Below are 15,804 nucleotides of genomic sequence, written 5' to 3'. Positions count from 1 at the left end.
GCCCAAACGGCACCGTATTCCCTATTAGTGTGTTACTTTAGACCCTGGTCAAAAGTAGTGCACTATAAAGGGAATTGGGTGCCATTTGGGACACCCCCCCCTGCGCTGTGTTGTGATGAGGCTCTGCATCAGACCTGAACAGATGGGGTAACCTATCAAGCTCCAGATCATTAACTATGGTTCAAATTCTCTCACCAACAGGAGTGGAAGGAAGGGCAAAAGTGGTGGCTTAGGATACAGCTCAAGACCTAGCTAACTCTGGGAAACACTGGTACAACAGAAATGGAAAGGCTGGCTTAGAAGGAAGGATACGACTCAAGACCTAGCTAACTTCAGAAAACAGAATTTTGCTGCTAACCCAAGTTTATCTTTCTTTGAAGAGTGGAACTTACACACATAAGGGTCAGCTTTAATTTTTTTCCCTTCCGTCTACAATCCTCAGCCAGACAGCTACTGATGCTGCTTGAGTGTGAAATAGGTCAGACTGGCCACTGGAAGGCTGCCTATCAGTGGGACTCCAGATGTGTGTGTGTATGCATGCGTGCATCAGACAGTGTCTTCATTGGGTTTATGTCAGCTTGACTGGTATTATCCCTCTCTTGAAGCTGTGTGCTTTGCAGGGAGTTTGTTATTGTTTATCAGAGAGAGTCAGTGAGAACTAGGGAGAGAGAAAGCGAGAGAGAGAGAGAGAAAGTGAGTGAGCAAGTGATAGACAGAGGGAGAGAAAAAGACAGAGCAAGAGAGAGAACAAGAAAAAGAGAAAGAATGAGAGAGATAGAGAGGAAGAGAGAGAAAAAGAAAGAGTTTTCCGTCTGGCTGGAGGGGTTGACTGTAGGGAGTTCAACAAGCCTGTTCACTGGCGGTCTGTCCACAGCCCAGCGCTTGATCCCCGGCCCACAGACAGTGCATTCTGAATGCAGGCTGTATGAGCATGTTACATGACCATGGACTCCAGAGAACCCTGGCTATGTGAGCATGTTACACGACCATGGACTCCAGAGAACCCTGGCTATGTGAGCATGTTACACGACCATGGACTCCAGAGAACCCTGGCTATGTGAGCATGTTACACGACCATGGACTCCAGAGAACCCTCGCCATGTGAGCATGTTACACGACCATGGACTCCAGAGAACCCTGGCTATGTGAGCATGTTACACGACCATGGACTCCAGAGAACCCTGGCTATGTGAGCATGTTACACGACCATGGACTCCAGAGAACCCTGGCTATGTGAGCATGTTACACGACCATGGACTCCAGAGAACCCTGGCTATGTGAGCATGTTACACGACCATGGACTCCAGAGAACCCTGGCTATGTGAGCATGTTACACGACCATGGACTCCAGAGAACCCTGGCTATGTGAGCATGTTACACGACCATGGACTCCAGAGAACCCTGGCTATGTGAGCATGTTACACGACCATGGACTCCAGAGAACCCTGGCTATGTGAGCATGTTACACGACCATGGACTCCAGAGAACCCTGGCTATGTGAGCATGTTACACGACCATGGACTCCAGAGAACCCTGGCTATGTGAGCATGTTACACGACCATGGACTCCAGAGAACCCTGGCTATGTGAGCATGTTACACGACCATGGACTCCAGAGAACCCTGGCTATGTGAGCATGTTACACGACCATGGACTCCAGAGAACCCTGGCTATGTGAGCATGTTACACGACCATGGACTCCAGAGAACCCTGGCTATGTGAGCATGTTACACGACCATGGACTCCAGAGTGTTCACTCGAAATGACACAACGACAAGGTTCCAGTTTAACAAAGTTTACTATACTATATGAACACACTACTAGGTAGCCATTACACTCAAGGCTAGGTCCATCAACCACTAGACTTCCTGCGCATGCGCACTCTTGACTGAGTGATAGCCCCGTAATAACAGAAATATAGGGATACTTAAAACATGAACTTAACAATCTCCCCCTTTTCTTTAAAGACAAATAAAACATCAACAACATAATTAAATGTCCAAGTATTATTCAAGATCCCCATTACAAATGGGTTGTGTGAAAGTTTTTATTTGTATTACTCAAGCTGCCACGTTCCATTACTGAGAGCCTGTAGGAGCACAAGACCGGATGCTCCTTTTTTAGTCAGACAGTCAGCAAGCTTTTCCTTTGTGGTTGACCACAGAATCCGCTGGATTCTCTGTGCTTGAATAAGTTCCTTGATGCTGCTAATCTCAAAGTCTTTTCTCTGACAGACTTGGTTGACTTCACAGCATCAACTAATGAGTAGTTGTCAGTGACACAAACTACAGGTAGAAAGTGCCGTTTTGTCCCACCAGTGTTAACCTAGCGAAGCATCACTGAAGACAACTAGTTTCAAAGAGTCATCTTTTCCAACATGCTGAAACTTTAAAGTCACTTTTTGTGATTTCAGTTTACGAACAACTTTGTTTGCCTCATGAATGGTTTGTACAAGTGGCGTGTTTTGTGTTAGATGCCAAGTTGCAACCATCAAACCAGGTCTACTCTGTCTTGCAGCCCATAAAATTTGTCCTATCTTTGACCTCAATTGACCAGCTTCAATTCCACATAGAGGGGAATTCCTTTGTACGGCTCTTGAAGAATCCATGTGGATGGGTTGAAGATTCTTGATATAGGTCTCCTGTTGCATCAGTATTTTTCCATCAACTGTAATAAACTCTATGCCAACATAACAAAAATGATCATGCTCCTCATGGCCAACCTAGAAAACAGCTTTGAGGTGTGGAATCACAGTTGTAGCAAAGGTCTGTGAGCCACCCCAGATAAAGTCATCAACATGACAGGCAAGTACTCCAGTCACATTGCAGTCTTGATCAAGCCAATAGAAGACTGCAGGGTCCACTTGTGACATTTTTCCACCTGTATTCAGCATTGTTGCCTTGACTTTGTTGTACCAGTAGAGCGATCCATCTGCCAGTCCATACACACACTTTTTTAGTTTCCACAGTGTTCCTTCGCTTTTAGCTTCAGGCGGAGGTCGGATGTGAATGTCCCTTGACAGCTCTGTTCCCTGCAAAAATCCAGATTTGATGTCTATGGAATTAAGTTTCCATTTTTTCTGGCAGATCACTGACATCAGCAATCTGAGTGACTCTGAGGCGCATGTCGGTGAGTCTTTTGGGAGTTCGTTAGCAGCCAGCTCCTCAAAACCTCTAGCCACTAGACATGCTTTAGGCACTATTCCAGTTAAGGATTCTTTAAGGGTACACACCCACCTTGTTGAGACGCATTTTTGGCCAAGGTCTTTGACTTCCTCAAACACTCAATTTTTCCTTCAATTACTGAGCTCATCTAGCTTAGCTGAGTCAAATGACACGTCCTTTGTTTCAAGTACATCATCATTTTGAATGTCATTCTGTTTTTCTCAATTTTCCATTGGTTCAATTCTGATATTATCTACAAGTGACAGGTCAGCTGACCCTGTTGTACCAGAAAGTGTAGCTGGTTCAGAGTACTGCAAGTACCAGTTCTGGTGTTTTGCTTTTCCTGCTCGTTCAATGACGGTTGCTGTATGTGGAATACCACTTTCTCTGTCCATGTATTTAACAGTTTGTCCAGTTTTCAGATTGGAACAACCATGTTCTCTTAACACATGTGGCTGTTGTTGAATGTTTTCCTCATTTGAACCCTCAACAGTATTACCTGTGGCATGGTTGAAGGTCTCTGCTCCATTTCCTGTGTCAGTTTTGTCATTTTCATTAGGAGACTGATTCTCAGCAACAGCCCCTCTATCTTGTTGATCATTTACTTTTCGCAATCTTGAGTGATGCACCCTGACAATCATGCCTCCGTGCCTCACAAATATCACCACAACATCTTGACCAATGACTACTCCCGGTCCTTTCCACTCTTGACAGTCAACTCGTTTGTAGTACACTTTGTTTCCAGTTTCGTACTTCTCATCATCATTATTCCCTGAACTGCTGAGTAACTTCTGAAGTCTGTCAACTGTATCATGTCCAAACTGTTTGTAAAGCTTTAACAATACTTTGTGTTATTCTTTAGTGCTCATGTTCTCTGTGACTGTCAGAATCTCCATGTGCTCTGTGTCAGTCAGAATCTCATTTCTGCATGGACTCTGTGTGATGTCTTTGTCTAAAATGTTTACACAATAGTGGCCTGAGGTAGTAAGTTCAAGAGTCACTGGTTGTTTAAACATCACTGCCTTGTCATTTTTTATGTTTAGTACAGCCTCTGCCTTCTTTAGGGAAGCTTTGCTTAATAGTAAGGGGATATCTGTAGGGACCACCTCTGTTTCAATGTGACACTTAGTCTGACCAATTTTTGCTGGTATCTTAACTCTTGGTAGAATGGACAATTCTCCCGTCTCCAAATTTGAAAGCTCTGTTGCTTGGTGTGTCAATCATATTTTGTACTTCTTTCATATTTAGTTCACTGACATAGCTATCAAGCCATTTTGCACCACACACTGTCCGTGTACATGCAGTATCAATCACAGCAGATCCTAAGGATTCAACTATAAAAATCTCAGTATCAGAAGCAGATTCATTTGAAAACAGTGTAATGTTACACTGCTCTATCTCTGTGTTTACATTTTCATCTGTTAGTTTAACTTGTTCATTTTTATGAGGACAGTCTTTAACCCAATGGTAAGTGCTTTGACAAATAGCACATTTCGATCTCCTTCCATATTTGTCCAGTGGATTTGTGCTGGGAAATGGCGCCCTCTTCTGGTTGTCTTGAGAACGTGACTTGTTGGCGCCTTTTCTGTGCTGCTCGGTGTAATATGCTGCGTCACTCACTTGCATTCCATCTGTTATTGGCGCGACAGACGTCTTTTCACCAAATATTATTTTTAGTGACGACTTCATAGATGCAAAAGTCAGCACAGTACAAGCAGTCAAAGCCAACTGTTTCTCCCTACCATCTAGACAGGCAGTATCTAGCAACTTGAAAGCTAACACTGCATCCGGGAGAACCATGTCGTACTTGCGCATCCTATTGTACCTCTGTTCGAAATCAATGATGTAGTCCGTCATTGCAACCAAAATATCTCTCGTAACACTGTCAAAGTTTGAATATGCCTCGTAGGCACGGTCTTTCTCTTCTTTAAGAAATACAGAATCCAGTGCTGTGATCAAAGTTCCCATACCGTCATCCTTGTTCAAATCCTCAACGGATATTTCCAGTGCTGTATCTCTCGCTCTTCCCTCGAGCGATAATACCACCGCAAGTGCTTGCTTTTTCGCGTCCAGATTAGTAACGCGTGTCCAGATTCCCAGTTCATTTTTCCAACTTTCGTACGACCTCTTCTCGTCGAAGCGAGGTGGCACATTGTAGTTAGAAACCATCCTCTGCTACCAATGTTAACTCGAAATGACACAACGACAAGGTTCCAGTTTAACAAAGTTTACTATACTATATGAACACACTACTAGGTAGCCATTACACTCAAGGCTAGGTCCATCAACCACTAGACTTCCTGCGCATGCGCACTCTTGACTGAGTGATAGCCCCGTAATAACAGAAATATAGGGATACTTAAAACATGAACTTAACACAGAGAACCCTGGCTATGTGAGCATGTTACATGACCATGGACTCCAGAGAACCCTGGCTATGTGTGGATGAGGAGAAAAGGATGATGATGATCTATGTATTAAGCAGGGCCAGGGGAATGCCAGTGCCAACTTAAGACTGTGTAATTAATCTAGGGGGAGAGAGGATGTCTTTGATGCACATTAACTAGCAGGCCAAACAGATGGCGCGTGGCAGAGCAACAAGACCCCTTCATTTAGTTTCTCCATACCCACTAATCAAACAGACCCATTCATTCCTTCCTCATCTCAAAGTTAAAACAGGACAAAGCATGTTGAGAGGCGACCGAGGACAACCTAGGCCCTTTTGTGACTGTCGTGATGAATCATTTTAATCATTTTAAGGTCTAATAAAAAAAATGACCACTTAAAGTGTGTGATGATGGCAAAGGACCCGACAGTACATACCTGAGTAGTCTGCAGATGCTGCTCCTGTAGCTGAGTCTCTGGCTGGCAGCAGCCACACTGGGAGGCATGGGGGGTCGGGAGGGGAAGTAGAGCAGCACCGCAGCAAACAGCATCGCCACCACACCAAACTCTTTATGTCAGGAGGGACACAGAGACACAGGAAAAGACAGATCAGTCAAATAGAAGGGTTATTATTGGTTTACTACGTACCTGAACTCAGTCAATGTGTCACTAACAAAACCATTCAACCCAGAATCACATGTATCTGATTCCACCCTACTTTCAGATAGAACTGTGTAGGACTGGCAGAGCACAGAACCTGAGGACATACGGTGCCTTCAGAAACTATTCACACCTCTTAACTTTTTACACATTTTATTGTGTTCCATTTTAAATTCAGGCTGTATTAAATTGAGATGTTTTGTTACTGGTCTACACACAATACCCAATAAAGTCAAAGTAGAATTATGTTTTTAGAAATGTTAAAAGAAATGAAAAGCGGAAATGTCTTGAATCAATAAGAATTCATCCCCTTTGTTATGGCAAGCCTAAATAAGTTCAGGAGTAGAAATGTGCTTAACATGTCACATAATATGGCTCACTTCGAGGCAAGTAACACTGAAACATGCATAAGAGCATCAGCTGTTCCAGACGACTGTGTGATCACGACCTTCGCAGCCGATGTGAGTAAGACCTTTAAACAGGTCAACATTCACAAGGCCGCAGGGCCAGACGGATTACCAGGACGTGTACTGCGAGCATGCGCTGAACAACTGGAAAGTGTCTTCACTGACATTTTCAACCTCTTCCTGTCTGAGTCTGTAATACCAACATGTTTCAAGCAGACCATCATAGTCCCTGTGCCCAAGAACACTAAGGTAACCTGCCTAAATGACTACCGACCCGTAGCACTCAGGTCTGTAGCCATGAAAAGCTAACTTCAACACAATTATGCCAGAAACCCTAACACACTCCAATTTGCATACCGACCCAAAATATCTACAGATGATGCTAGCTCTATTGCACTCCATACTGCCCTTTCCCACCTGGACAAAAGAAACACCTACATGAGAATGCTATTCATTGACAGCTCAGCATTCAACACCATAGTGCCATCAAAGCTCATCACTAAGCTAAGGACCCTGGGACTAAACACCTCCCTCTGCAACTGGATCCTGGACTTCCTGACGGGCCACCCCCAGGTGGTAAGGGTAGGTAACAACACAACCGCCACTCTGATCTTCAACACGGGGGCCCCTCAGGGGTACGTGCTCAGTCCCCTCCTGTACTCCCTGTTCACTCATGACTGCACGACTCCAACACCATCATTAAGTTTGCTGATGACACAACACTGGTAGGCCTGATCACCGACAACGATGAGACAGCCTATAGGGAGGAGGTCAGAGAACTGACTGTGTGGTACAAGGACAACAACCTCTCCCTCAACGTGATCAAGACAAAGGAGATGAATGTGGACTACAGGAAAAGGAGGACCGAGCACGCCCCCATTCTCATCGACGGGGCTGTAGTGGAGCAGGTTGAGAGCTTCAAGTGGTTGAGAGCTTGGCGTCCACATCACCAACAAACTAACATGGTCCAAGCACACCAAGACAGTCGTGAAGAGGGCACGACAAAACCTATTCCCCCTCAGGAGACTGAAAAGATTTGGCATGGGTCCTTAGATCCTCAAAAGGTTTTACAGCTGCACCATCGAGAGCATCCTGACGGGTTGCATCACTGCCTGGTATGGCAACTGCTCGGCCTCCGACTGCAAGGCACTACAGAGGGTAGTGCATACGGCCCAGTACATCACCAGGGCCAAGCTTCCTGCCACCCAGGATCTCCATACCAGGCGGTGTCAGAGGAAGGCCCTAAAAATTGTCAAAGACTCCAGCCACCCTAGTTATAGACTGTTCTCTCTGCTACCTCACGGCAAGCGGTACCGGAGCGCCAAGTCTAGGTCCAAGAGGCTTCTAAACAGCTTCTATCCCCAAGCCATAAGACTCCTGAACATCTAATCAAATGGCTACCCAGGCTATTTGTTATTTTTATCATCTCTTACTTTTTGGGGTGGGGAATTTTCTTAAAACTGCATTGTTGGTTAAGGGCTTGTAAGTAAGCATTTCACTGTAAAGTCTACACCTGTTGTATTTGGCGCAGGTCACAAATACAATTTGATTTGAATAAGTTGCATGGACTCACTGTGTGCCATAATAGTGTTTAACAATGATTTTTGAATGACTACCTCATCTCTGTACCCCACACATACAATTATCTGTAAGGTCCCTCAGTCGAGCAGTGAATTTCAAACACAGATTCAACCACAAAGACCAGGGAGGTTTTCCAATGCCTTGCAAAGAAGGGCACCTATTGGTAGATAGCTACAAAATAAAAATAAAGCAGATAATGAATATCCCTTTGAGCATGGTGAAGATATTAATTACACTTTGGATGGTGTATCAATACACCCAATCACTACAAAGATACAGGCGCCCTTCCTAATTCAGTTTCTGGAAAGGAAGGAAACTGCTCAGCGATTTCACCATGAGGCCAATGGTGACTTTAAAACAGTTACAAAGTTTAATGTCTGTGATAGGAGAAAACTGAGGATGGATCAACAACATTGTAGTTACTCCACAATACTAACCTAAATGACAGAGAGAAAAGAAGGAAGCCTGTACAGAAGAAAAATATTCCAAAACCTGTATCCTGTTGCAATAAGGCACTAAAGTAAAACTGTGTGTTATGCATGTGGCAAATCCAACACAATATATTACCGAGTACCACTCTCCATATTTTCAAGCACAGTGGTGGCTGCATCATGTCATGTGTATGCTTGTAATCATTAAGGACTAGGGAGTTTTCAGTATAAAAAAAGAAACGGAATGGAGCTAAGAACAGGCAAATTCCTAGTGGAAAACCTGGTTCAGTCTGCTTTCCACGACTGGGAGACAAACTGACCTTTCTGCAGGATAATAACCTAAGAGACAAGGCCAAATCTACACTGGAGTTGCACCAAGAAGACAGTGAATGTGGCCGGAGTTACAGATTTGACTTCAATTTACTTAAAAATCTATGGTAATACCTGAAAATGGTTGTCTAGCAATGATCAACAACCAATTTGACAGAGCTTGAAGAATTTTGAAAATAATAAATGGGCAAATGTTGCACAATCCAGGTGTGGAAAGCTCTTAGAGACTTACCCAGAAAGACTCACAGCTGTAATCGCTGCTGAAGGTACTTCTAAAAAGTATTGACTCAGGGGCGTGAATCCTTATGTAAATGAAATATTTCTGTATTTCATTTTCAATAAATTTGCAAACATTTCTAAAAACATGTTTTCACTTTGTCATTATGGGATATTGTGTGTAGAAAGGTGGGGGGGGAATATATTTAATCAATTTTGAATTCAGGCTGTAAGAACAAAATGTGGAATAAATCAAGGAGTATGAACACTTCCTGAAGGCACTGTAGAGTTCCAGGCCTGCTCTATTGCAGATGCCCAGATTAGTCAATTAAGAGACAAGCGGTTCATCAGAGAGCTGGGCCTGGGACTACATCACTCAGCTGGCACAGAGACTGTAGAGGTCTCTGATACTCTCTCTGTCAGCACGCCCTAACAGCCCTGCCTTCCAGACAAGCTCCTAAATCCCCCAACCCCTTTCACTGGGCTTGGCCTGGCCTGGCATGGGCAACCAAACAGGACCCATTTCTCTTTGATAGGCCACAGCATTTGTAGTCTGTCCATTTCCCAAAAAGTACCACCAGAATCATAAATCATGCTTTTTCCTATCATAATGTTCAGTTTGATTGGACAGCAGCTGCATTTTTACTCTCTGGCTGGCACAGGACAGGGTCCATGCCAGCTCACATTGATTTTTCAAACCAAAACACTTGGCACCACTGTTGATTGCTGCTTTTCTGTAGTGCAGGTGTGACTGTGGAAGTGTATAATTTATTCTCCTCAGAGGAGCAGCAGGAAAACATCAATGAATTTAATTCCATCTAAATGCTTTCTGACCTCTAAAGCTCTCAGTTCAGGAAATGTGTCAGTTTTGTCCTTTGAAATGTAATACTAATAGTTAACACAAAGCCTCAATCTACTATTTTTACTTTCTTTAAATGCTTTAATTTTCTGAATCAATTAAGCAGAACAGGCTAAGCCTCCATCTCTTTATGGCAGCCAGTTCTGTTCTGAATGGTATATTGTTGAGATGTTTGAGTCTGATATTTGCGTGATGAGACAGACAGTCGCATCACTTTCAGCTGATCGTATTTCTCTCCCTGGACTAGACAGGGCAGACATGATCCAGAGATGATCTGCTATTGATTCCTGTTGGGTAATGATGAATGACTGAGAGGCTGTGGTGCTGTCCAATTTGTAAGTCGCTCTGGATAAGAGCGTCTGCTAAATGACTTAAATGTAAATGTAAATGTCAGTACCTACCTGCATACATAACATGAGAAGATATTCAGCTACTCTTGGTAGGACAATTGTGCTATAGAGTTGCTGAATATCTTCTCATCTTCAGTATGCGCCAGTGTTTCAAAGTGAGGTAGAGACAGCATTTCTTTTTCTCAGTACCTGCCTGCATACATAACCATTTGGATCTTGTCTCTTATGTATCTGAATAAAACTTCACAGTATGCCTCCTTATAAAAGCTTTATGAATGCATACATTACAGCTACATAAGATATTATAACATCAGTACCTGCATACAAAACCAGTTGGATTCTGTCTCGTATGTGGTTCATCTGGGTGTCTGTTGAGACGATGGCTCGGTTCACCATGGCACGCGTGGTGTCGTTGGGGGCGGGCACAAGCAGTGGGCCGACAATGAAGGAGCACGCCGCCCCCAGGTAGCTCACCAATGAGGCGACAGCGGTGGCTGTGGCTCGCTGGTCCGGAGCGAACCATGTGGTGGAGAGGAGGGGGCCGGCACTCATTATGGTTGGACCAGCCAAACCATTCAGCAGCTGACCGGCGTGTATTAACCTGCAGAGAGGATAAGGAGGGAAACATGAAACATTAATATCACATTATGCATATAGACAACAGATGCAATGTAGCCAGACAGTGTAACCAGAGAGATGCCATTAACTAGAAAGAATCAATTTCCCTCAGCATGTTTCTATGTGAGAAACAACCTGTAATTTTCATTCCAGTGTTAACCTATAGGGAAAAGGAGTTTAAAAAATGAATAAATATAATTCTAAAAATATATTTTAAATATATCTCTATGGGTATGGTTATTTATGACCATATTTCTTCTTCTTTCTATTTACTCCTGTCGGAGTCAGGATTCTCTCATGAAGTCTGAGTCCTGCTGGTGCAGTTTGAGATTTGAGTCGTCCCCTGTGCCATGCCAGCCCTGCCCAAACCAGTGTGTCTGAGTGGCAATAGAAAACATCATCTAAACAGGGGTGGACAAACTACGGATCTGAACCCATTCAATCAGAACCGAGGGAGGTTTGACGTAATTTCTTTTTTAAAATATTTTTACATTTACATTTTTTGTCATTTAGCAGACGCTCTTATCCAGAGCGACTTACAGTAGAGTGCATACATTTTATTACATTTTTACATACTGAGACAAGGATATCCCTACCGGCCAAACCCTCCCTACCGGCCAAACCCTCCCTAACCCGGACGACGCTATGCCAATTGTGCGTCGCCCCACGGATCTCCCGGTTGCGGCCGGCTGCGACAGAGCCTGGGCGCGAACCCAGAGACTCTGGTGGCGCAGCTAGCACTGCGATGCAGTGCCCTAGACCACTGCGCCACCCGGGAGAGAATATAATATATAATATAATATAATATATAATAAATATATATTATTTGGGTTAAAAAAAACACTCCAGGCCACTCTTGAACGTCTAAAACTAGATAGAAAGTATGTCGGATTTACAATGGACCTATATATTTTCAAATAACTTCACTTTTTCTGGCCAAATTGCTTTTGACAACAACAACAAACAAAATTATTAGCATTAATGTGGGTATGATTTAAGATAAAATGGTTATCTTTCCAGATAGAAGCTTCTTTTATTCACATCAGCTTGGTAAATGTACAATAACTCTTCTAAAAGATTACAAGGCAGGCAACAAAGGTGAGACTAAAAATAACTATTAAGAACCTGTGCATCTTCTTTGCGGAGTCTTATCTCGAGGAAAAGAACACAGCACTAATATTGACAGACATTCTGCTACAGTTCTGGCACCCGTAAACCAGTCGAACACTGCTGTCTGCCTTGAGTTCAAACCAGATAAGCTCATAGCAGAAGACAAAGAGCTGTCAACGCTGGCAAGACAGATCGATGGAAGTGTAGCTATCCCATATCTCCTCCTGAGATCTTCTCAAACGACGGTTAACTCCCCCCTCCCTCCATCTCCTACAACACTCTCCCTCACTTCTCTCATGTCTCTCTCTCTCCCACTGCTTTCCCTCGATCCCTTTCACCTTCCTCCTGTCTCTCTCCCTCCCCTCCCCTCACTTTCCACACTCCTTCTCCAGCTCTCTCTTCCTTCCCCCCCTAGTCTCTCTCCCTCCTCCACACTCCCTCCATCTCGCACCCGTCCCCAGTCTCTCTCCCTCTCACGCTGTGATCATTCATTCCATTCAAGTCAAGTCAAACAGAATGATCAAATTAATTACATTATTTATGTTCCCGCTTGTCCACAAATCTATCTTCCATCTTGTACACTTGATGACAACACATCCTGAAACTGACCTGCTGATAATTCTAAATCTTTTGGATTACTTTCCCTTTAAGAGGCATTAGAAGACAAAAAGGATCCATCAAACACATGAAACTGGCACCTTTTTTCAATGCTGAATTGAGTGTCATTGAGAAAACAGAAAGGTGTCAATGTATTTTTTTTCACAAACATCTTTTCGGAATCCAAAAAGTAATCTAGTTTTTCAATAGTATCTGTAATCTGATTACAATATTTTTGCTGGTAACATAACTGATTGAAGTTAGTTTTTTGTTGTAATCAGATCACATGTAACTGATTACATGTAATCAGTAACTCTCCAACCCTGGGCGTGGAAGAGTGGAAGAAGGAGAGGAAGGAGTGGAAGAGGGGAGGACGGAGGGAGGGCAGTCGTTCTGCGAGAGATGATTCACTTAATGTATATTGATGAACCCTTTCAGAGAAAATCTCATTGCTCTGAGACCAAGCCAGCCCAGCGTGCAAGTCAGTCAGTTAGATATACGATATGCTCGTGTCTCTAACCTGGCACAGTGCGACAGAAATGATACCACTGCCACTTCCAGATACCTGATCCAATCTAATGTGTCAGCGGGTGGCACAATCAGAGAGGCCATGGCAGTATCATTGGCACAGTGGCAAAGTTTGCAGTTGGTACAGGGACACAACACATTGTGTGTGTGTGTGTGTGTGTAGCCAATCAACGAGACATGAAGATATTTCTGAGAAAGAACCTTTGCATCAGTTTTCTCTGTATTTGTATACATTTGAGCATTGCCTGCTTTAATTCAAGAGTTATCATATTGGTGCTCTGACCTCTGTCAAATTAGTGACCATTGTAATGGTGTCTTGTCTTTTATCCTCCTCCCCTGCCCTGGCCTCTTTTCAGATATTCTGACTCACACAAAGATCGCCTTCAGGTACGTTTCCTTACTTGAACTACACCAGAGAGCAGCTCTGACAACAGGAAGGTGTTTCAATCTCACAACCCACTCCCTTTGATTCTCATAAATGAGCTCCAAACTGAACAAAGTTTACCCTCCAGAGCATATGGTGAAAAAATATGCCCATCGAACATGAAACGATTGTTCACCCTCTTTAAAAATATGATCTAGTGCGTGCTGTCAGGGGAGCCATCCTGTTTCTAAATCAATCTTTAGGAGGGGGTGAAAATCAAAGACTCTGTTTGATCGCTGGCTGCAATGCACTTGAACTCACTCAGCTCCTTTCAGATTCTCTCCTTTTCTATCTTCACCTCTTCTTCTCCTCTCAGCTCCTGTCCTCATCTCAGCTTCCTTCTTCTCCTTTTCTATCTTCACCTCTTCTTCTCCTCTCAGCTTCCTTCCTCTTCTTCTCCTCCTCTCAGCTTCCTTTCTCTCCTTTTCTATCTTCACCTCTTCTTCTCCTCTCAGCTCCTGTCCTCATCTCAGCTTCCTTCTTCTCCTTTTCTATCTTCACCTCTTCTTCTCCTCTCAGCTTCCTTCCTCTTCTTCTCCTCCTCTCAGCTCCTGTCCTCATCTCAGATGACTTCCTCTCCTTTTCTATCTTCACCTCTTCTTCTCCTCTCAGCACCTGTCCTCCTCTCAGCTTCCTTCCTCTCCTCCCCTCAGCTCCCTTCCTCTCCGCTTCTCTTAGCTCCTCTCCTCCTCCTTTCCTTTCCTCTCCAATCTGCTCCTCTTTCCTGACCTCTCCCCTCTTCTCTTCTACCCTGTCTTCTCCTCTCCCCATTCATCTCCTCTTATTCCCACTGACCTCTCAACAGATCAGCAGAACTTCTTACCATTGGTCGTATCTAAATCACCATCGTAGCCCCAGCAGAACCCACACTCTTGACATTTCAAGAGAGATGTAAATGGAATATTTGTGTGTGTGTGTGAGACAAGTACATGGCAGCAGCATGGGTAAAAATAACACAAACCCCATGTCTCAGAACTCGAACTGTGCAGCCATAGACCTGTGTGCAGCAGCAGCAAACACAATGCAATGAGTGACACCTGCTGGTGACTTGGGGAACTGTTTCTGAATGGATCATAGGCTGTTAGATACACAGCTCAATAAGGCTTTACGGTTCAGGGGAAATATTAAGGAATCATATACACCTGAGTGAAAGTGTCAGAGGTTACCTCAGGTTATCTGTTCTGATCTCCAAAAGTCAGAACAATTTTAAGCCCTCTGAGAAACTTCATAAATCTTTATGGTTTAAACGCACAGAAGCTGCTTGCTCAGGAACCACACAACTCACAGAACAGTATGGTTGCCATGGTATGAGGGAGGTATTCCACTCGCATGGCATAAGGATCTACCTTCCCTCTAGGAGTACATTTTGACATCACTAACGCATTTTCATAAAAGACACAAAGTTGATCATAAAATCCCCCCTTACTGGCATTACAACTGTTACGTACTCTTAAATACTACAACTATAAACATAGGTTGACAGGAATTAGTACAGGAGTTAGGCTTGGTAAGCATGGTAAGCATGTCTTCAATTGTTTGTCCCGTATAGGCTAGATGTATAATGTAATCCCAGGAACTGTGAGAGGAGACACACCTTTTCAGGGATAGTGCTTTACATAGATGGGTGTTAAACCTTTACGTATTGGCACTTTATCACCTCGATAGCAACACTTTCTGGTTCTCAGTTGGATGCGGAGATCTTATAATCACAACAGCACTCCAGAGTACTTCGTCTGCGGAGTGCGGTTGTGTCGGCATCCTTACTGCCTGCAATGTAACGCTCCTCCACGAGAACCGCCTCTCTTGTTTGACGGCGTATGCCTCAGTGTGACCCTGTATTTCTCACATGACAAAGTACAACAGCATATGCCCTCTTCAGCCATGTAGGCATAGTCACTGTAAAAACGTCCACACCAACACCATATATATTATGTCATGCTTATGGATGACCCTAGGCCAAGGACATGTACTGTCAAGTCAGCTTTATGCAGGTCTCTAGTCTAGTACGTACACACACACACACCTATTCTGTTGTTCCATACTCAGCTGCCCTCTGACAGGGAGAATGAAGACTTGTGGGGAATGAAGAGGTTGTTGTCAGTTAAATGCAGTCAAGGCACATAGCCTTAGCCTGGTCCCAGATCT

At 43.8% G+C, this 15,804-nt stretch overlaps 1 protein-coding gene across 1 annotated transcript in view; it reads right to left on the bottom strand.

Moving 5' to 3' along the window:
* LOC139546673 (solute carrier family 49 member 4-like) overlaps nucleotides 1-15,804 on the bottom strand; it is a 39,836-nt gene that overhangs the window by 9,174 nt on the left and 14,858 nt on the right. Inside the window, exons 3-4 of the mRNA XM_071355323.1 lie at nucleotides 10,700-10,983; nucleotides 5,987-6,116 (exon numbers count right to left, since the gene is read on the bottom strand). Coding sequence (XP_071211424.1) covers nucleotides 5,987-6,116; nucleotides 10,700-10,983 — 414 coding nt within the window. The remainder of the gene's footprint in view (nucleotides 1-5,986; nucleotides 6,117-10,699; nucleotides 10,984-15,804) is intronic.

The sequence above is a fragment of the Salvelinus alpinus genome, chromosome 20 (genome assembly GCF_045679555.1).
Source record: "Salvelinus alpinus chromosome 20, SLU_Salpinus.1, whole genome shotgun sequence".
Lineage (NCBI taxonomy): Eukaryota > Metazoa > Chordata > Actinopteri > Salmoniformes > Salmonidae > Salvelinus > Salvelinus alpinus.
The sequence above is the reverse complement of the archived record's forward strand: the minus strand, read 5'-3'. Positions and strand labels throughout refer to the sequence as shown.